At 45.2% G+C, this 23,332-nt stretch overlaps 1 protein-coding gene across 2 annotated transcripts in view; it reads left to right on the top strand.

Moving 5' to 3' along the window:
- ABCD2 (ATP binding cassette subfamily D member 2) overlaps window positions 1-8,207 on the top strand; it is a 40,610-nt gene extending 32,403 nt beyond the window's left edge. For both annotated transcript variants that reach the window (XM_065743585.1, XM_065743584.1), the window contains exons 8-10: window positions 3,498-3,582; window positions 4,287-4,412; window positions 6,463-8,207. In XM_065743585.1, coding sequence (XP_065599657.1) covers window positions 3,498-3,582; window positions 4,287-4,412; window positions 6,463-6,673 — 422 coding nt within the window. In that variant the 3' untranslated portion in view covers window positions 6,674-8,207. The remainder of the gene's footprint in view (window positions 1-3,497; window positions 3,583-4,286; window positions 4,413-6,462) is intronic.
- The last annotated feature ends 15,125 nt before the right edge of the window (window positions 8,208-23,332 follow it).

Raw genomic sequence — 23,332 nt, 5'->3', positions numbered from 1 at the left:
CTATCAGTAAGCTTCCCCATCAATACCTGCAATGTTGGTAGCTGTAGCAGCACAATAATTGCATGCAACACGAGGATAACAAGTAAGGTTGCATGCAGTGTGGGTGGTGAAAAGGCACTTCCAGAAACATGAGGAGTAGTATGGAGATGTACTTGGATATGCATAGAGTGGCTCCTTTGTTGTCCTGCTGTAGAAACCTGTGTGTGCTTAGCACATGTCACTAGCATGGGAGCCATGGGCACCTGGCAGCCTGTCACATGAGAGAAGCTGTGAGTGTGTGAGGCAGCGTGCTGCACGCAGGGCCAGGCCTGTCTGCTTAGGGCTGGTGACATTACTGAACAAGTTCAACCTGTTTATGGTTTCCCAGCACCCCAGATTATAATTACTCCTCATTATTGTGCGCATTTGTCACAAGTTTGGGTCTTGTCCAAGGAACCCTCCTGCTAAGCCACGTATAAACACATGACAAGCAGATTTCCTCTCTCTGAGATTTTTCCCTTGGATCATTTTAGCCCTGGATTTGCTTTTGTTAGTGGCACCAATACTAACTGGCATGCTCCACCAGCTTTTCCATTTGCTCTGAAGAGCTGCAAATCCCTGCAGTGCCGTGCTGAGCTGGGCAGATGCAATTGACTGTCTCATTGTGCCTTCCTCAGCTTAGGATTTCCTGTCCTACATTCATCTTATGCAGCACCAGGGCTGCCTTCCTGATGACAGCTGCCTGAGGACACGTACAGTGCAGGAGGCTCCATGTTCAGGAATCACTGGGACAGCCTTCTTGGCTGCAGTTTGCTGCTGTAGGCTTTCTCCTATCGTTCTGTAATCCTCTGGTCCATATCTGGCGAGCCACTTTGGAAGATGTTCAGGAAAAGAAACTTCTACATTTCTGTTTTTGGCAGCTGACTGAGGTCTTGCATGCGAGTGCAGAGATGCATGAGGACACAGGATGCATAGCACTGCAGAACCCAAGTGTAACCCTTTTTTTGTTTCTTCAGAAAATTGAGGAAGAGGGGTTATAAAAGAAACCATGCAAGAAAATGAACTGCTGCTATCACGAGGCCGTCACTTATTTGTACTAACAGCAGTTTCTGCTTTTAGTGCCATTGCCCCAGCATGCTGTTTGTCATACTGGTTGCAAAAGGCATTTCTGAGGCATCTAGTGTTCATCACATCTACATCTTCTCACGTGCAATCAAAAGTTATGTGTACCAAGAAGCTGAGTGAAGGATTTGGGTGCTGAATGCCAGGATTACATTTGTACCTCCTCAGAGATCTGTGCTGCATTCATAGACAAATGTCTTCATTTGTAAGATGGATGTAGCTGTGGGTGGTGAAAGCCCCTGACATGGCTGATACTTCCAGAATATGGAGGATCTTTACTGACCTGCAGAAAGAAAAGAGAAACAAGCAGATGCATTGCTGTTAACGCACCATAGGAAGCTGGTTTACTGTTAGATTGCTAATTGCTCATCAAGATAAATCATTCAGATATTAGAAAATCATTTTTGAAATAAGAAAGGGATAATACTAAAGTGGAGCCTTCCTTATCTATTGTTTAAGACATTCCAAGTGGTGAGTAGGAACGTTAAGGGAGGGAGCTAGGCAGGAGGAGGCAAGATAGACTGCTAATATTAGAGTAGAATGTAAGCTGAAGGGATCACAGATCTGACCATTGTATCCTGATGAACTGAGGCTAGATCTTACCCCTTCTGAGGGAAGCACAGAATGACTGCTGATGAGGTATTTCCATTTTGCAGCCCGTTCATGAACCTCATCCTATTTTTGTCTCTTACTAAGCCTTCATAAACCAGCTGATCAGAACACGGGCGCTGCTTCCATGGGCACGTGCACACATGCACACCCACCCACCCCACCCCCTAGCTGAGATCCAGAGCTCACATCACAACGCAGCCCTGGAGCTCATCTGTTTTATCAGCTTTAAACCAAGAAAATATAAACAGTAGCATGAGCGTTGCCTTTGGAAGTGTAGCTCTTTCTGTGGCTTTCATGAAGGGCATTCCTTTCTCTTGCCTCTAACACCCTTTATCAAAAAGGAGTGCTCCAAGCATTTTATAATCTTTTTTTGGAAGCACTGGTGGAGCAGCACTGCAGCTTTCTGTGTGGTCTCAGTGTGAGGACTGATCATCACATGCAGCTTCTGTGTATCCCTCCCCTGTCCCAGAGCTGCTCATGGTGGTGGTCATTCTGCAGCCCCATCTCTGCTGGGAGCCAGCTGGCCAAAAGCACTGCACGTGCCTCCTGTTCTCCAAACTGAACCATCCCAGCTCCCTCATCACACCTGTGCTCCAGACCCCTCACAGCTCTGTTTCCCTTCTCTGAACACACTCTTGGGCATCGTTGTCCTTCTTGTAATGAGGGGCCCACAACTGAACACAGCACTCAAGAGGTGCAGCCTCACCAGTGCTGAGTACGGAGGGATGATGGCTTCCTGCTTGCCTGACCTTGCTTGTGGTGTTTTCTGGCAACTGTTTGTTTTCAGTGGTGCAGTGGCAGAAAAGGGGTTTTGTTTGCATTGTTAATTTCTTTTAGTTACAGTGCTTCTGGGCTGATTGGGAAAAATGTCACTTTCTTCTCTTGGCCCTTGTCCAACTTTCTTATGAATAGATAATTAAGTGAGAGAAATGTTTCACCACATGTTCTCCATGTCTCCACTCTCCCATTTCAAAACTCACCTTACTTGCTATTTTGCTATTCTGTCTGTCGGGATTAACCAGAAACTTGCTTTTAATGCTGTGATTCGGTATTTGAAGATAGTTTTTCACGAACAGGAAATGAGCCATGCCACAATACTCACAGAAACACAAGCCCACTGTAACATCACAGGTAGAGCTCATCACCACCGTGTTGCATTTGTCTGAAAACAATGAAGAAAAATGTCATACAGAGGCCATACAGAATATTGAATAAGAATATTCAGGGTTGTAACAGCTGTGGGTCACTTCTAACTACAAAATACCGGGAAGTTTGTATGCAAAATGCTCCTGTTTTTGTGCATTGATTTGTATGTGAGCTGCTTGTCTGGGCACACACAGTACATCCATGTGTATGTGTTGGTGTCTGTGCTCCTGCTCAGTTTGCTGACTCACAGCAGTGAGAGGAGCCAGACAATAAGCATTCTCATCTGTCACTGCTGCTTATGTTCTTTACTTTTATTTAATTCCCCAAGCTGAATTTGTTTTAAGTTTCCACTCATGTATTTCAAGAAGAAATAGCAAAAACTTGGCAGAAAAATGGTTAGTTATACATATGTCAGTGATGGTAAGTAAAGTTTTTAACTGGGGTAGTCAAAATTCTGCTTTCAACCCTAACATGATATTTGGGACTTCTTTCCAATGGAATGGCAGTGGAAAGGCATTGAAGCCTTTCAGAAGATGTGATCTTGATTATGACTGGGGGTTGTAGAGATGCTATAAGTGAAGATATATTTATCATAAACCTACATTGTCCTGACATGTTTTGTTTGCATTTTTTATAAGGCTGGGATGCCATCATGGATTGGAAAGATGTCTTATCAGGAGGAGAAAAACAAAGGATGGGCATGGCTCGTATGTTTTATCATAAGTAAGCATTTTGATTTGTTCCTAAAGTAACATCTGAAAATGAGGAGGAGTTTTGGAGATTTGCTGCAGTAGTTTGAGCAGCAGTAGCCTGTAATCTCCATATAATGTGCAGTACTTGTAGACTGTTGCATAGGACTACATACTTTGTCATATATTCATATAAGTTCAGTTTGTAGCTTTGGTAATATTTCTCACTTAAGTTTTGCTTTTAGCAATGTAACATTACATTCTGTCCATGTTCCTCTTTATCTAATCAGGCATCATCCCTGCATCTGTCCTACAAGTATTGCAGAAAACTGGTGGGCTGCTTTAGAGCTTGTGAGAGTTGGAAAGCCAAGCTCCAGGTTTTTTATTTTTATTTTTGAGACTGGAAACCTTGCAGAGGCTGTCTGTACACAGCAGTGAGTTGAGTCTCTTGGAGTTGGCTATAGTTACTGCATGGCTTGTTGACAGAACAGAGTAAGACCAGGTCAAACTGGGACACAGGAGTTAGAGCATTGTGTGCTCAGATGGACCAGGAGGCAAAACACATTTTTCCTGGAAGCCATGTCTGTACCTGATGGCACTAACTGGCTTTTAGCTGCAGATGAGAAGCAGCTTTCCTGCCAAAAACATCTGCTTTCTGCTGTTCTCTCAATTTAACATCATGTGTAGGAGTGTTGTCCTAAGCATAGGTGACTTACATCCTTTATTTACTTTTGAAAGGCCAAAATATGCACTGCTGGATGAATGCACGAGTGCTGTAAGCATTGATGTTGAAGGAAAAATATTCCAAGCTGCAAAAGCTGCTGGGATATCCCTGCTTTCTATAACACACAGACCTTCTCTTTGGTAAGTATGGCCAGATATTAACTATAAAGAGCAACATGCAGGTAGCTGAGAGGCAGTTAATTTGTCCACTACACCACAGCTGCCACACTTGTTACCTGATTATTCTGTAAAGATGGCAAGATACATGAGGTGGCCTGGGGAAGTTTACCAGTGCTTGGGAGAAGATGGGAAACATGGCAAGTGGTGGTTCACCTCCTCTTTTTTCTTTCATTGGAATCGATCCACTGGTTAGATTGGACAGATCCACTGGTCTAACTTCAACAGAGCTCTGTATCTGTGAGCTTTCAAAATGTGATCTTATAGTAAAAAAAGAAATATTAGAAATCTGTTCTAGTGAAGTAGTTCTTAATATGGAGGATCCCTCAAAGGAAATATAGCTGGTGATTATCGAAAACAACCACATACTTTAAAGGGAAAATGGAGATAAGAAGGTATAAGCTGACATCAGCAGAGGCTGTTGGTACTCAAGTCCTTGATCTCTGCTGTCATGTTGTTTGCTTCTTTAAGCTGGTGACAAAAATCCATTACCAGTTTGTAACTGTAAAGAAAAGAAACTGTAGCAGTTTCTGCTTCTCTGAAAAAGTTTTCCCAGCATTCATTTTTATTCTGTGCAGACAGTGAGGGTGTAAGTTGGGATTGTTTTAAAACCTGTGCTCAAGAGAACAAGCATTTGAGAGTACTCTACCTACAAGTAGCAACAGTGCAGAGGGAGGATCTGCCAAAGAACTGGTGAGAAAGATCTTTGAGTTCTGATTCCCATGGACATTTCTTATTTCCTAGTACTCGTGCTGTGCAGGAAGGTTTGGGATTGCCCTCGTAGCCTCCAGAGTATTACTGAAGCTATTGGAAATCTGATGATTTGCAGGGAGCAGGAACTGATAAAAGCAGGTGGTCAGATGGGATGCGATGGCCTCACTCTGGAGCAGTAAAAAACAAGTTCTGAGTATTCAGAAACAAGCATCAAATGTCTTTCATTCAGATATGCTTTCATAGGGACATACTGCACTGTATGGACAAAGGTCAGGGTCACATGCCACTCTCTCCTTAAGATTATTCCATGAAATATTTCCTCTTTTATTCAAAATATAGGCTGCCTTCCTGGAGCACCACAGTTAAACTCCTCGGTCAGTTATCTTGGCTTCCTGATTTTGTTATTATTGTTAGTTTTTAATGTTGGAAAAAATAGACAGGTAAAGTATTTGTTGTCTCACAAAATAACATGCAAGAAATGGTGAGCGTAAGCCTGGAGCTGAATCCCATTTGAGCCTCATGTCATGAGCTATCGAGTTTATTAAACTGTCACATTCCCCACATAGGATTTACAATTGCCTTTTTATGATGTGTTTCATCTTCTATAATTTACAGTGATAAATTACACAGTTGTAGCAGCAGCTCTGAGGAAGCTCTCTGCTCTTCCTCTTGCATCTCCTGATAAACGTCTTGTCAAGTCTTGGCAAACTCCACATGCACGTCCACCTTTGAATATTTGTAGTGCACACGCCCTGATACTCACTGAAAGATCTGTGACTTGCACAGACTTCTTTAGTTTTAGAACTGGAAGTTTATTTATCCCACCTTATAAAATGCAGGGGAACAAACTGAGACGTAACTTGAACAAACCAGTTTTATCAGTAGCATCAGGTGTGCCATGCTTGCCTGAGTGTATTTTCTTCTAAGAAGATACATCTCTTGCAAAGTGAAATAAATAGTATGAAGTAGGGCACATGTTCCATTCCTTTCTTCTGAAGTGAAGGCACTGTTTGGATGTGCAGCAGACTGATGCTGGGGGGAGTGTTGATCAGGCATTATGAGGTAGGTATCTGTACTGACACCAGTGGTGATGACATGAGGACTGGATGTGAGATGCCCAAATCCCCCACAAAAGAGCGTCCTCGGTATATGAGTCACTGAAACACTTGTGAGAGTCTTACCCAGTGATCCAGGACTGGGCAGCACTCAGCTTCCTGAGAGACTCCACTGAGAGCAGACACAGACGTCCAAACTGGTGTGCAAAAGTGAGCCATTACTGATGCATTATTTTCTAACGCAGGAAGTACCACACTCACTTGCTGCAGTTTGATGGACAAGGAGGCTGGCATTTTGAACAGCTGAACATGGACGTCCGCTTGTCACTGAGTGAGGAAAAACAGAGACTGGAGTCCCAGCTTGCAGGAATTCCTAAAATGCAGCAGAGACTGAATGAACTGTGTAAAATCTTGGGAGAAGACTCAGTGCTCAAAACAATGGACAAAGAGGAATAAATAATTTATGTTTTATGTTTTTAAAAGTATTTTTTTAGTTAAAAGCATTACAAGTTCAGACATTATCCTTTGCATGCATTGTGCTAGAGGCTTAGAGCATAAACACAGCCAGCAGAGAATAATGCTCAGAATGCTATGTAAGACTTCAGCATTTTAGTGTTAAGGATGAAAGTGGTTGAACTGTGAAAGGAAAACAGGCGAGGGCACCGAGTTTAAGATTAGTTGCTGCAGCTTATGTTAATTCCTAGTGAAAGCCCGATTCACTGCAAAGAAGTGACAACACTTTTAGGTTTTGTAGGTGAGTTTTGGCCTGCAGAATGTGCTCTTGTACCAGGTCACTGTGTGCGTATGATGTGCCTGCTACGCTGAGCGAACACGGCATGACACTCAGGCATGAAGCACGGCAGGGGCAGCATCTGGGTGAGTATGTGGATGCATGCAAAAAACTCATTTGGGTATAAGAAACATTCTTTCAGCCCGTGTAAATCAAAACTTTTCTATTGCTGAGTAGCATGCACACCTTTGTCTGCATTTCCATAGGAAGTAATGTGATAGGATGACCAGGAGGTAACTGTCCAAACAAACTGCCCTTGTGACAAGAGAAATAGGGATGGAGCTAGGTATGTAATATACACGTGCTGTACTTCATGCTGTGATGCACAACTTCGGAGGCTCTTGGCCCTTGGTGCTATATCCATTCCTCTGGGGAGCTCCTTGTCCCCTGTGTAGTAACCTCTGGTGGGTGGATGGAGCACTGGACCTAACATTAGGAGACCTTGTTTTGCTTCACTGAGTCGTTCTTCTGCTTCGTGGGCCTGACCCAGCCAACGTGCATCTCTGATCCAGTTCCATTGGTAAAATCTCAGTGTAGGCACACGTTTGTTCCGTGAGACCTTTTGTGATGAGAAGGACTGTAGGAGAGCATGTTGGTTTCTAACCATACACTGAATTCTCAGGCATGGCTGTCCTGCCAATTAAAATGCTCAGCATTTACAAAGGTCTGTGAAAACTTAGAGCATTTCATAACCACTAATTGATGCCTGCCATATTTTGTTAGAGTGGATAGACACTGTGCTCCCTGTGAGCAGAACAGTCAAGAAAACGCAGCTCTTGGCAGCTTTGCTCCAGATGCACTCTTTGATTGTGCCATTGCCTGCACAGTTTGGTAGGAGCTGTGTCCCCAGGCAGTCAAAAGGGGCATCAAACTGAAGCCCTTGGAGCTCAGGGCTGGCCTCAGTGCCTTGCTGCAGGCCCAACTCGGTGAACTAGAAATGAAAAATGGATTTGAGAGCTCCCTGCAAGTGCACTGCCAGTCTACATAAAGTGCTTACTGTGGCCCATTAGCTTCCTTGGCAGCAGCACGTGTTGGATGGGGAGACTGCAGGTGCAAGTGTGCACAGAGCCTTCCTCCTCCGTTACTGGAAGCTGTTCAGAAGTGGGCAGCTCAGGAGTAGCTCAGGCAAGAGACTTTGCAGGTCTTTCATCTGCTGTAGGAAAATGCCTTAGAGGAGATGTAGCAATCCTGAAGTTGTTGGTTCCTTGGAAGATTTCTGCCTGGTGACTTACTCTGAGAAGGAACAATGCATGAGCTGTTGAGAGCTGCTGAGAAAGGAGAAATGCACTGGGATATTTGCTGTATTCAGAACTGAACGCCACAGACAGCTTTTCATAGAGCAAGGTTTGCACCTCTGAGCAAAGTGCTCAGCATCAGTGCTGGGGAAAAGGCTTTGGATTGGCATCTCGTCATCTCTGAGGTGATGTTACTCTCAGTCTGTTAATGCAGACAGTTTACACTTCCTGGTGGCTTTGTGCACAAGGGGAAGGTGCAGTCAGTAGGGAATTAACTCTGTCTGCCAAGCCCAAGACCAGCACAGTAACCATCAGGCTGTCTGCCTTCTTGCTGCGTTCTGGGCCAGGGCCTGGAGTGTCAGGTCCTCACCCTGCTCCTCCAGAGTCTGTGGCTTGAATGCAATCCTTTATTGTGCTGGTAGTAACAGTTTGTTCCTCCTATTAGTTTTCTCTATAGAGTCCTCACCGAAACAGAAAAGAACACACCTGGGAATCTATGAAAGGGATGAGAAGTTGAGGTTCAAACAATAAGATGTTGTGTTGTAGAGTGCATACTGGAGGTCACTGATGTGGTGGATGATATGTGCACGTGTTTTGATTTGTGAGTGCCTCTGCTTGTCCCTGAAGGCGAGCTTTCCTCCTTCTCATCTTCAAAGAGAAATCCCTATCTGCTAAGGAAAGAAAGAAGTCAGCCAGGAATCTGTTCTCGGTGAGCATGAATGAGCTGACTGATGGTTTCAAAGGCTTGTGCATTTCTGAGCTGTGTTTCTGGAGCACTGTAATGAATCAGGTGTGCACCATGTGTCCTTGCTGCAGCTGCAGTGTACCTTCCTGCTAGCAGAAAGCAGCCACAAAAGCACTTTTCCCCAAGATCCCCCCAGGGCAGGAGCTGAGGCAGAGGAAGGGGCACCATTGCTCCCTGCCTCTCTGCCACGCACTTCACTGTGTGGCTGGGAGCTAACCCAAGCTCGCCCAGTCCCGGAATGAGGACACTGAAAAATGTTGAGTGCTTGGCCCAGTTCAGCACAGCTCCCACGTGTAGTTACCAGTTCTCAGCAAAGCCGTGCGTTGCCACCTGACTTACTGAGAGCTGTCACTGCTGGGCACAGCGCCCAGAGTCTGCTGTGCTGCCCTGCAGAGACCAAAGCTGGCCCTCTGCTATGGCCCAGCTGGACAGGTCTTCTGAGGGAACTGCTTAAAAGAAGAAAGATTGATTGTTTTTAATGAAAGCCTCATAGAACATGCATTATAACTGATGGAGCTTTCCTGAAAACTGAAATTCCACTAGAATCAGTGTAGTAGTATTTTTCTGGAAGTCTGATACGTATTTCTTGGATCCAGTAATTGACTTGGCCATTCCCATTCAGTAACACAGTGTAACAAAGCCCAGCATCCCACTCTGCTGTTTGCATTCTTGCAGGCATGAAAAGAGCACGAGGGCACAGGTAGGAGAGGAACCTTCTCTCAGTAGGATCTGTCTGAGTAATACTGAACTACTTTTAGGATTTTCTGTACTGGTGATTCATTCTTCTTAAAGTTGGTTTTGTAGTTTGAGGAGGAGCTGGCCTGCAGATTTTCTGCAAACTCTCTGGCTTGTTCCAAGTGCTGATATAGACAGGAGTCTCCAGTTTTGTTTCCGGAGAGCTTTGCCCTTTGTTGAGAACATGAGCCAACTTAGTTTGCTGGTTTGGACACAGCCGGGAAAGCAAAGCAGAGGGTCACACTCTTTGCTCCAGGAGTAGCTCAAGGAGGTGTTCTGCATCCAGGATATGGGAGTACATCTCTGAGAGTGAGGGCCAGAGCAGGGCACTGTGCTTCGATGGAATCCTTTTTCTTGGTGCAGTGAGACTTATTCGTAAGAGTTCATTCTTTCTGTGGCTTCCAGGAGCTGTGGCTCCCCAGGAAGCCAAGGCAGTGTCTCTTGGCTTACCTTCTCAGTGGCACATCTCACTGAGCTGGGCAGATCCCTCTCTGAATGTCCATTCAAGGGCTGGATGCCCAGCACTGCACTTGCCTGGGTCCGTGTTCTGGACAAGTGAAGGTGCTGAGCAAAATTCATACCAGTCTCAAGCATGGAGTTAACCGTGCAATAAAAATATTAATTCAGTAATCTAATTCCTAGTTAATTTGGGTCATACTGGGATTCTTATTTTTTTTAGAGTCTTCAGATTGGGAGAAGATGCTTTCTGTGCTGGGGGCTCAGTGTTTTTAACCTTCATTTTGGGACCACACTATTTCCTGTCTCAGATTTGAAAGCTCTCCTTCTGCAAGAGCAGAAAAACCTAAGCATCCTTTAAGTTTTTTTCTTTTTAAATCAGTAGGATCTGTGTTTGAGAGAGGAATGAAGGGCTGGGTATTCAATGGGATATTTTAAGGAAAATTTCAATAAAATTATATGCTAAAGCAAATGAACAAACACACCTACAGTCCCCTCGGTATGTCTGGATGATCATAATGCATGTCAAAGCCGAGTTTATGAGCCTATGATCAGAGATTTCAGTCGTATAGAGAATGAAATCACTCTACTGAGCTGTTCATAAAGCCTAACAGAACTGAACTGCTAATCGAATGTGTCTTTGTTCCATTTATGTTTGATATTAATGCCTTTTAAGAGCAGACGATTTATAAAGCAATAAACCATGCTTTACAGTTGTAATTTATTCCAACGTCAAATAAAACACGTTGCATTTACGTTGTTTTTAGCATCCTGTATGAATCATTCACAAAGCAGTCGTGACCCGACTGAGAGCTCTGCCTGTGAGCGCTTTGGAAGCCCCTTCCCGTGCTCTTCTCTGGGATGGGGCTGAAAGCTGGGGGTGGCTGCTGTGTTTGCAAGTTAAAACAAGTGTTTCCACTCATAGATCAGGCTGCTGCTGTCCAAGAGTCTGTCCCCTTCCTTCTTGCAGCCCCCCTTCTCATAGTGAAACGCTCCCAGGTCTCCCCAGAGACCTGTGTAGGTCTCTGTGGATGACATCCCATCCCTCAGGCGTGCTGACCACAGCACAGCTTGGTATCATCTGCAAACTTGCCGTGATCTTCATGAGACTCTGCTGTTGTTCTGTTGCTGTGATCTTCACATGACTCTTGTGATGTGATGTTCAGGGGTGGCTCGGTGCCTGTCCCCATGGCTCCCTCCCAGCGCACCCACGCCGGGAGCACTGAGCACAGACCTGGACGTGACCCACAAGAACTGTGTGTGCCAGCTGTAGGGCAGTGGAGCCTGGGGACATGTTCCCAGGAGAGACGGGCAGCAGGGTGAGCTTGCACTGACACGGCGGGGGCAAAGTGGACTCAGGAAATACTCAGGTGCTGGAAGGCTTCCCACAAAAGGAATTTTCTGGTAAGCGGGGTATATCAGGCAGAACACCTTTTGCTGTCTCTGATTATGGCTTTCTGCAGCACCTGCTTTGTATTTTTTTAAATGAGTGGCTTTAACCTCGTGTAAATAAGGCCACCTACAACGAGGCAGCAGTGAACTGTAAGAAATACTGCACCCACCCACCGCAAGTCTGGGGTGTGTGAAGAATCCATTTTGAAAGAGGTAATTAGAAAGGAGAGACATCGGGGACGGTGGCCGTCCCGGGCTGAGGAGCTGGCTGAGCCTGGGCCGGGTCCCACTGGGAAACCAGACTGGGTGAGCTTGGAAATCCAAGGGGAAAACCCCCTGGAATGTGGCAGGTGAAGGGCAGCACCCTGCTTTGGGCTGAGGCTCAGGGAGCAGGCTGTGCTTCGGCACCTGGAGTGGGAGGGTTGTGTCAGATACATTTATGGTTCAAAACGAAAAACTCAGTGAAAAAGTAGGATGTTTTTTAACACCTTTTAGAAGTTCTCTCGTCTTACACAAGAAATGATTTGCTTAATTGCATGAGGGGTGGGGTTAGATGTCTTTTTGTTCTGATTTCCTCTCTTTTTACAGAGGTCGAAGGGAATAATTAAAACAAGCTTAAAGGTAAAATAATCATGTAGTAGCATGTCAGATTTCTTGGTGTCTGCTTATGCAGTAATCCTTGGTTGGATGAGAAGGGGTTTGGGAAGGACAGAGATGCCAGATGTCTGTTGTCACCAAGCCAATAGAGACAAGCTGGCCTGACACAGCATTTGTGGTACAATGTAGGTGTCAAGGAAGCAGAAACATTCATTTATTGCTTGATTTTAGCATGAAAATTGTAATAACATTTGACTCTGCTTTACAGCTACACTTCAAATAGATCAGATTCATAATGATTTCCAGGTCTTTGATTTTCAGTGTAATTGACACCATAATTTTCACTGTAAATATCAAGCAATGTATTGAGGCAAACCCAAACTATTTAGCATTGAAACAATCCAAAAAGTCACACTCAGTAATTTCCCAATATTCTTGTCCTCCATATCTCAGTTACATTTTCCTCCTCAATTCTAGCCATGCAGTGCCATAAATACAGCATTTATTAGAGACTTCTCTATCAGTTGGTGCCTTCCATGTTGGTGCTTTTGCAGATCTCTATCTTTGTGATATGTGTTGCACCAAGTCTTCCCTCCCCACCCTTCTGGCCTACTTTTCCATCCCCTCTGGGCTGGGTGCAGTGCTTGGCTGGTCTCACCACCCCCGTGCTGCTGCCCCACGCCAGGAGATGTCCCAGAGAGACATACAGCATCCTCAGGAGGTTTGTGCCTTTGATGCCAAGTGAACAAGTAAGAGATGGCTGATGGATGCTGCCAGATACACCTGCTTTGTTTTGTGTTTGTTTGTTTGTTTTTTAAACACAACAGGTATGAATGCAAGGTACTAAAGTGCAACAGCTTGAGGTGATAAAGCGGGGCTCTGCCAGCGTCTGCTCGTAGTAAGAGATTCCTGCATTGAGCAGACTCTTCCCAGATCAGTTCATGCCAGGGTGGTATGAAACATTGGTGAAGCTGAGACTTGTGGAGAACACAGAATCCTCTTTCAGTGACATCAAGGGATCACCAAAAGCACACAATTACTTTTCATAATGTGCTTTGGAGTATATATAGGTAGCACGTAAGTATAAGTGATTCATAAATAATTAAATGTCTGATCTCTGCTATTCAACCAGAAATCCCTTTATACTCTATATGAAATGATAGCCACAGAAAAAAACTATGAAAACCTCCATTTTGTTGCTAATGCAAAATGAGCACACATGGCTGTGCAGTTTCAGCCCCGTGCCTATTTTTATACTGTAATCATGTTACTGAACTCAAGTCCTGTCTAATCGCTAATCTTCACTTATGCATGTGCCATATGGCTCAGAGCTGAGCATCAGAGAATAAGAACTCTGTTTATTAGACACATCACGTATTATTATAGTTGAAAAAAGAGGAGTGATTACTGCATTTCATGAGAAGGTGAAGGCTGAGGCAAGGCCTGCCTTCCTGGGAAACTGCATTTCCTTTGTGAAGTCTTACTTCCAGGGACTTCTGAAGTAAGGTCAAGCTTCTCCTTCGAGTCATTGGCTAAAACCTGCTTGTGTCTGAGAGAAGGTTTAATTAACAGCCAGGAGAAAACCCTGGTGGCATCATCCATTTCAAACGCATCTGGAAGTGCATCCTTCTTAAGCACAAGATTCTGCAATACAGAACACATCTGCTAGATGTTCCTAAACACACCAGGCCTTTCCCACTTGATCCATTGCAGCCTGCTCAACCCACCGTAGCCTGGTCAATTTGCTGTGCCCTGCTCCATCTGCTGCAGCCTGCTCAATCCATCATGGTCTGGACAGTCTCACAAGCCCAGCTATGACCTGCTTGCCCTGCTCCTGGAGGAGGCGGCCATGGAGGTGAGAGGTCTCTACCAACAGTGCCTGCACCTGAGAAATCTCAACAAGCATTATTTCATTAAAATCCTCTCACTCTTGGCTTTAACTCCTGCTCTGTCAGCAAAGTTTCCAGTCAAATCTGGAGTTCCACAGGATACACTGCAGACAAACTCAACCAGGTGGGCCAAGCACGCTCTCACCTAGGACGTACCACAGGGCTGCAGCACCAAATGCCTGCTTTGTCTGCCATGAAGTGCAGGGCCACACTCAAAGCATTGTGCCTAATTCTGCGCGTGTTTACTTTGCTAATTCAGAGCCTTATGCTGCTGCAGAAGGCAAAAAGGAGACTCAAAAGTTGGAAGCTGCAGCCAAAAATATCTGGGCTAGAACGAAGCCAGGACAGGTTTTCTGCAGATGGGTGTTGGGGTGCTCCCACAGAAAGGGCCTGTTTGGGGCAGGGCGTTGCTTGATGTGCTTCATGGCATCTGAGGCTTGTGCTACACGCTGCCAACACAGCCCCTCCTGTCCTGCAGTAATTATGAGAATGGGAGCAGTGCTGCTGAAGTCAGCAGGGCCGCAGCCCACACCTGCATGGATGGCTCCGAAGTGCTCTGAGCTCTGCTGAACTGCAAAGTTGCTCAGGAGTTTGGGAGCAAAGGGCCAAAAACTGGAAATGTGAAAGTATCTCCAGCTCTTCTGACAACACTTCCTCCTGCTCAAACCTTTAAGCCATTGTCCATCAGTCCCACAGAACCAACAGCCCTGCACGAGTGCTGCACTCCTCGCTTGGCATGCGTAGATTTTGAGGTTGCAAAGTAGAGGAGAGTGCCCTTGTAGTGGGCAAGCACAGACTCCAGCTGCCTTGCCCTGGTGCCCAGCTGACCCATGTACAAGTGCTCGTTCAGCCAGCATTGACCACCTTGAAAAGGCACATATTCATGGAGGAGCACTGCATAACCCAGTGCTGGGCTGAGCACTGTGCTAGGCTGCTCTAACTGTGCTGTTGGGCTGCAGAGAAGAGTTGACTACTGCCATGCCAGCTGCAGCTTGGGCAGAAGACCTCTCATGTTTTCATCCAGGTGCCCAAACATGTCTTAAACCGACCGTAATCTGGTTTTCTTCTCTAATCTCATCTGACCGCTTCTTTTAAAGTGTTTTTGGATTTCTTGTGGGTGGAGACAGTAGAGGCAGAATGGCACCTTCTGAAAAATGAGGTGTGTGTGTTTAGAACAACTTGCTCTGTTGCACTTGAAGCTGAGTCCTCATCCACAGTCTGCTTGGGTTGGGGCAGGAGCACAGCTCTGCAGCACGCCATGTGGACCTTGTGGTCATAAGAGTTTTACTGCAAAGGGAATCACCAGCATACAGGAATATTTAGGAGGTAGGAAAACTCTTCAGCACAGATTTGAACATCACAAAGGGCAATTAAGCCAAATTCCTTCCTGGCATGTCAGGGAAACCAAAGAGAACTTGTGCTTGGACGATGAACCTTAGCGTCATTATGCATCTCTATCTGTTCTTAAAAGGTTTCCTTAATGACACTGATTAGATTTATGGAGAGGAACTTGCCAGTACTCATGTTACTGCTGAGTTTGCAGACTCATATCAACCCAGCATTGCTTCCTTGCCAAAGGCTGGAGCGTGTGGATGGCTGGAGTAATTTTATTGGCAAACATCTTCCATAAAGCAAGATAGTGTGCTTTGGTGACAACGTATACAGTGCCTTTTGGGGACTGAGAATTTGCCATTACTTTCGGGCACAAGACGTAAAATGAGAGCGGCATTCATGGCCCTCAACATTATGAAGGTACATAATGTTGTGTGTTTGTGTAATTTTATGGTACTCAGCCCCTCTTGGGAGTGACCCAACATGCAATGCACCATGGCACATATAATTGCTGAGAGCTGAAGAAAAAATTATTTGCAGATCCATAATTCCTTCCCAAATTCTTTTTCTCTTTGTTTGCATGCTACGTTACTTAATTGGAGCAGACCTGCATCATAACTAGCAGAATTACGGGCAGGGCTCGGAAACCATGGCATTTCTCAAGAGTTTCATCTTAGCCAGGCCAATGTTTTATTCCTTGTTTGCCACGCTTTTGAAGGATGTGGCACAGTGAGAATGACATAAGCTTCCCAGGTGTGGATGAAAGCCAAAAGCCTTTGGTTATTCCTTGTTGTGTAGGGCTGACATGACTGATAAACTGAGGGGGAAGAACGATTGGAAAAAAAAAAACAAAACACATCTAAGTTTCCTTCTAGTCAACGCCAGCAGTCAAACCAAAGCTGTCTGCCTTTGCAGAAACCAGATGCAGTCGGCTGGGAAGCGCTCTCACGTTGCCTTGGGCATAGCTTTGATCAACCAACCTCAGCTTGCCTCTCACAAAGCTTTCTTCATGCACCTGATACAGGATCCTGCCTGAGATAATGAATCATGAGGTATTTAGAAGAAATTAAAGGATTCGTTTTGAGCTCTGTGTCTAACCCAAGCCAGCAGCCTGATCTCTCTTCCCATTCTCAGTGTGCAGGACAGCGACAATCCTGAACATGAATGGAGCACCTGCAAATGTAGGTCACTGCAACCTGAGAGGCAGAATCAATATTTCAGGGTGCACCGCTCCCTCTAGCTTACCAGCTCAATTGAAGGGAAAGGAGAGGTAAAATTAATTTTTAAACAGCCTGTCTAGAGGGCAAAATCATCTTCATTAAATCTCATTCATTCTTCCTCTAATCCAGCAGGCAGATGGTGTTTCCATCCTGCACTTTGAAGAGGTTAGCCCAGAAAAGCTTCCAGAGAAAACAGATCTGAGGCCGACAGAGCTCCCCTTCAGACAGGTTTCCACTGTGGGGATCGCTGGCGCTGCGTGTCTCCCCAGACTGGCAGGTTTGAAGATGACAGCCAGAATTAGAGGGAAAAGACTCCTGATGCTCCCAGCCCTATCCTTCCATGGTGAAAGAAATATGGGGTGGGGGTAGGTATTTTGGAAAATATTTTTTTGTGAATAGCTGTTTGTTCTTCTTTTTATTAATTGAGTTTTGAGCCCTGTTGCTTACATCCAGGCTGGCTTTCTTGAGAGAGAAGGTGTTAGGAAAGGTGCCCCAAACAGGAGGCTGCACCAAAATGGCAGCAATATGCACCCACCTCACCGTGCTCATTTGTTTCTTTCTTTATTTTTTTTTTTACCCTCTTCTCTTAATTTTTTTCCACAGAATTGGAATTCCAGGAAAAAATATCCAACCATTATGAGTTTTGTGATCAAAGAGGTGAGAATAGGCTTTGCTTTCAGCCTGGCCTCTCTCTGACCACTCCATCCTCCTGTCCCCACAAAGGACAAGGCAGAGGCCAGCAGCAGTAGCGGGATATCCTTCTGCAAGGCCTCTGTGTGAGGGTGTGAGGAAGGCTGCCAATGCCTCCTGCCTTCCTACTGGGACTCTGCCAAGATGGAAGCAGCCAGGAAAGGAGAAATACATGGGTCCCAGATCTATGAGGTTCAAGTATCAGCATCCAAGAGGGGATCAGAGGAGAGGAGAAAAGAAAGTGAAGAGGCTGAGGGAAGGGAAAGGCAAAGGAGGGAAGCCAGGGAATGCCACCCCTCTGGGGGCAGCAGCAACTTTCTTCTGAAGGCCAGAAGCAGTGCATCTTTGAAGTTGTTGAGTACATAAGAGCTCTGGGGGTGTTCACATAACAGAGATGCCTGGCAGCGCTGCCAGGGATTGTGTAAGGGCTGCCATGAAGTCAAACAAGAATGGGATTAAGGAGCCACTCCCCAGCTAGAAGAGAAGTAAGACTGCCAGGCAGGGTCCCAGTTACTAACAAGCTGCAGAGGAGAGGTGGAACAGCTGGAAATCCACTCCCTTGGCTTTGGGAGATCTTGCTTCCATTCCACATTGAGCCTGCCCACCTCCTGCAAATCATTAGAACAAGGCTGAATTCAATCCCCTGATCCACAGGGCAGTCATCAGCATTGCTCAGGCCAAGAGTAGTTGAAATTCCTCTTTTTGAATGCACATTTGGAGCATCTTTAAACCTCTGGTTCTTATGGGGCCCCAGACACCTCCTGGAAACCTCTGCCCACATCTGACCATGACCATGGAAACACCACTCTGAAGCATTATTGTGATGCTTTCAGCATGCTCACATGCTAGAAGACATCTGATCCATGTCTGCCTGTCACAGAACCACAGATCCACGGCATGGCTGAGGCTGGCAGTACCCTCTGTGTCCCTCTGCCCAAGCCCTGCCCCAGCAGGGACACCCAGAGCAGAGTGCCCTGGGTCACGTCCAGGCAGCTTCTGGACATCTCCAAGGAGGAGATCCACAGCCTCTGAGCAATCTCTGTGCACAACCAATCATGAGTGTAGTGAGTGTATGGGGCATGGGGACCAACTGCCCTGGCCTCTCTCAGCAACCTGCTTCCCTCTGCCCTGAGGAGACTGTCCCCAGACATTTTGAGAGCTACTGTTATGCCTCATGTGGACACAGCACCACTCAGCAATGAATTACACTTGTATAAATCTTTACGAATGTCCCATGTTCTTAAACGTGTAACCTGAATGCAATAGCAAGACATGATTGTTCCCAGTGTGCTCCTTGCTGCAGCCTGGGACATGTGACAGTAAAGTTCTCTGGTGTCCATCTTTTTGGCAGAGCCTTCCTCATGCATCCAGCGGACACAGTTGTACTCAAGACTCTGAAGAGGATAAATGAGCACTTGGCACAACTGCTGAGATATGTCACCTGTACAGCATCCAAAAGCACTGAAGGCACATCTTTCAGAGCAGTGCTGTCACATGCTGCAGCCAGCTGGCTGGGAGACTTAGGGGACGTGATGCAATGTTTCCCTGCTTGTCCTTACCCAGGTGTATTTTGATGCCATTTCCCTGGTGATTCAAAACCTGTTTCTTCACGCTTCTCAGCTAGGTGCTACTTGCTGGGGACTACTTGCATCGTCTGTTTCCATTTGGGATACTTAGGTGAAGAGGAATAGCAAGATTTCAGGTTTGTTAACACCACGCCTCAAAAATCTCAGCTTCAAAATAGTGTTATACTTCCAAAACAATAAATAATGGATATTTTTATCTGTGTATTTTAGATTTTGGAGCCTTCAAAATATGGTTAATCTAAATTTTCCACTTTGAATTTGAGTGTTGGATAATTTCTTTTACAAAAGCACTGAATGGTTTTGCTCTTTCATAATTATGAGCATGCAGGAGCTGGGGAATTATGAAAAACATCACATCTTCAGCTTTCTTTATAAAGCAACAAGAATGGCAACGCTGATGTTTCATAAAACATTTTCTTTTATCTATATCTATGTCATTTAACGGCAACAACATACCTTCAAACTGAGCCAAGACTGGAAAATGTCAGTCCTCCTAGAAGAGATTTCTCAAGATTTTACTGATAACTAAAGTGGGGGCTGTATCGGAACACATAAATCACAGCATTTGCTACCCACAAATCAACTTATAAAGCACGTTGGGCAACAGAAGATAGCACAGCACAAGGCTGAAGATAGCAATGCAGATAAAAGTTCAGATGACAGAACGTGATGGATAGGTTAAAAGTAAGGCTGCATGATCAGATAGAAAATCTACAGCAAGGGCAGATCATGTAGTGGAGCATCCTGCAGAAGTACATGGTTATGCTGAGGACTGAAGGGCAAACTGGGTGGTGGTGACCATTATGATATGCAGTGTGCAACTGGGTGCTGGGCCCACAGGCACCAGGCACAACTTTTTGGCACCCGGCTGAAGGGTGAGGCAGAAAAGGCTTCATGAAGGCTTTTGTGGCAAACACTGCTCTGGTGGAAGAGCTTCCTTGGTTCAGATGAGGAAGGAATTGCCTCTGGGTGAAAGTCTTAGAGGGCCTTCCCTCTGCTGCTTTGGCTCCAGCGGCACTCAGGGTTTGCTGTGTGCATGAGGGGCTGTGCTGGCTTTGGTTGATGTCTGAGGGGCTTGAATGGAATCAGAGACTGCCTAGCTGTCACTTACATCAAAATTTGCCCATAGGGGATGTTTTCTATGATGGCAGTTATTCACTATATGGCTTGGACTTTGGCATGTGTATTTATTTATCGCTGTTAATTATTACCCTGCACTGCAAAGTACAGGCCGCTAGTAGCTCAGCTGCTTACCTAACCCAGCTGGAGTACCTTGCACAGAACGTCCTCATTGTCTTCTGAATATTACTTTGGATTTTGGTCTGAGGAATATCTCGCAGCAGGGGCTTCTGCAGTTCAGTTGGTCACTGCAGAGAAAACAAAATGTTTCCCATTTCCAGGCCTTTGTGTCGTCATACACTTCACCTTGAGCAAAGTGGCAGGTGAGGCAGAACTTGGTCCCACAGTTCACCCAGCAGTAAAATGTGATCAGTTTTACCAAGTAAATTGGTTCATTCACTGTTCAAATACTAACTTAGGGCCTTCAATCTGGAAACCTTAACTCCTGTAGTGAAAGATACTGGAATTGAAATCAATATAGAAATATTCTTTATAGAGCTTTGCGACTTCTTCATGTTCAGCACCCATCAACCATCCCTGCAAACATCTGCATAGAGAGAAGGTTTAATTCACTGCAGTTTCCTTCGTCATCCAGAAGCACAAGTACTAAGAGATTCTCAGACTAATTTCTACATCACCGTTATATTATCCTACCTGCAAAATTAGATCTGTGCTGAAATAAGTAATTTGGAAGGCTAAATGTCAACATATATTGCCTATACATTTTATTGCCATAAATGATGGGACTTATTATCCAATAATAATGAGCTATATCTTATTTTGGCTGGAGCAACAGCAGTGATTCCCAGCCAGGTGGGCTGGGTGGCTGTCTGCCAGCGTGCTCTGCTACTGAGCATTTCAGCCACAGATTTGGTCTTCACTTCAGCATTTGTCAGCATCAGCATTTTAAAATCCCCTGCGTGTTGAGCCTCTAGGACACTTCCTGAAGGCTTCTAATGAATGAAAGGCTTCTGCAACAGGACAAGGCCTAAACTGAGATACTGTCCTGGCTCAAAATCTGTGAGATGGGTATTTTCTCTGCCCAAACATGAAAAGAAGGATTTAACAGGCATATGCTAAAAGTAATTGTCAGCAAGTACTTGTATCTTCTTCAATATTGTTCTAATGTGTGGGCTTTTATGTTTCTACGTGCACCTCAAGGCTCATTGAAGAGATATGGGGTGCAATATCAGTGTCACCAGAGGTACAATATGTCACTTGGGTCAGTTTTAATGCAGCCCAGCTTTCTGCACAGGCCTCCCAGCCTGTGTGTTTCAAAGCTGTGCTTGGGAACCTAAACTGCTCCAGCCATTGCTCAAGCCAATGAGAACCAGCTTGTTCGAGGTGTGGTTACACACACCCTGTTCTGCTCTATAATTCATGGTAATTATATGCTAGCTAAAAACACAGAACAAAACCATAACTAGAAACAGACAGTCTGGGAACAAAAAAATCTTTAGTCTGTGACAGTTTTTAAATAGCTGCAATTTGTTTCCTACTGCAAAAGCTGTGGATAAAGCATAGCTGGACTCTGGTTTCTTGTCTGCAAAGTGCCTCACCCTTGCAGAACCTCCTCCAGAATGGGCACAGTGTCAGGGGCACAAGGAAAAGAAAGAGGTGTCCTGGGAACCCAGCCCTTCCAGGCTGACATTATCACAGCTGCTCAGTTTTAAGAGGTGGGGCTTTCCTTCCCCAAACCCTGGCAATGCCTCTGCTTTACCTGTGGAGCCAGGGTACCTGACCTGGCAGCAGGACCGCTCAGTCTGAAGGGCAGGACTGGTAGCTTTGGTTTCCTTGTAAACCCAAACCTCACTGTCAGGCTGGGGAAGGCAGTGCTGAACCCTTGGTGCCAGCAGGGATCTCATCTGCTCCTGGCTACGTGCTCTGCTCCCTGCATGAGGCCATAAACCCAACCTTTGTGCAGCTGCCAGTCCCTTATTGCACCTGATTTAGTCATAGCAGAGTATGATTGGCTTTGAATTGCTGGTTTGGTTTTTATTTCTTAGCAGTTCATTTGATTCCTAAGGAGAAAAGCATGAACTCATAACTCTCCCAGAAAGAAGTACACAGGCTATTTTATTTAGCGTAGCTTCAATACAGTATTTTTAACAATTTGTCCTTACTAATTAGTTAATTACATTGTCGCTAGCGCAACAATGAATAGGTGTTAAATTCTGTTGCTCAGTGCAATGACAGAATCAAACTCACGTGCAATGAGATAACACTCCCTGCAGTCACTCCCAATTTCCTCACAGTTGTTACTGCAGGAAAGATGCAAAAACAGGGACTGCCTTTTCCAATTTATTTCATCCCATGACATCTTGTAGACAGTACATCCCTTACAGAGCCACAGTGTCGACCACTGCTGACCCATAGGCATCAGCACAGCCACAGTGGTTGGAGTTTCTTGGACACGCTGGGACAGGAGTGTGTATTTGGCGATCCCCCAGCAGAGCTGGGCATGTTATCAGCTCTGCACATGTCCCATATCACTGTAGTGGGAGCTCTTGGAGCCCATTTCTCACGTGTGTGCTTGTGAAGGGAACAGTACGTCTTTGGGAATACAGTAGCTGGCTGGTAGTTCCCATTAACCAGTAACTGGTGATTGCAGTTACAGACATCAGCCCTATGTATGTGTGCTCTAATGAACATGCAATCTGTTTTCTAGAGCCAAGTAGTCTTGATACATTGAGAATGTCCTTCATGTAACATCACACTTTCAAGACGACTTTCAAGAGAGCAGCAGCAGAAAACCCCCTTCATCTGCTGAGATGGTGCAGACAGGGTCTAATCCCAAGGCCAGAAGCTGTACAGAAAATTTCCTCCTTCCCAACAAAGCAGCTGAAACCTGCCCAGAAGAATGGGAACCAGCATGCTTACAGACATCATACCCCAGGTTTATTTGCCAGCCTCCCCACTGATGTCCCATGGAGCCCAAGCAGTAACTTGGCACTATGTGATCATAGACCATCACTATTTTATAACAACTCACACTTTGCATCACTCTTATTTAACAGCATATGCGTATGTCCACGTTTACATGCCAATACAGTCAAATTCTGCTGTCTTTTCTTAGCAAACAAATTTATATATCAGAATAAATCAAGGTTCCTTTCATTGAAGTTAAAAGAACAGCATGCTTATAATGAAAATCATCCAAACCAAGTCACCAGGAAATTTGAAAAGAAAAATCCTCTAGCAAATAAGAAATGGTGACAAGTGGTATCTGTGCATGGCAGTCATTGCAGCAGTGAAGCTACAGGAACCTGGCAGAAACAGGGATAACACAGATCATTTCTTTCTCATCTGAAGAATTCCCTTGGTAAAGA

This window comes from Cyrtonyx montezumae, unplaced genomic scaffold (assembly GCF_038088225.1).
Source record: "Cyrtonyx montezumae isolate F1298 unplaced genomic scaffold, pur_monq_1.0 scaffold_3, whole genome shotgun sequence".
Classification (NCBI taxonomy): domain Eukaryota; kingdom Metazoa; phylum Chordata; class Aves; order Galliformes; family Odontophoridae; genus Cyrtonyx; species Cyrtonyx montezumae.
This window is presented reverse-complemented; position numbering and strand designations above follow the sequence as displayed.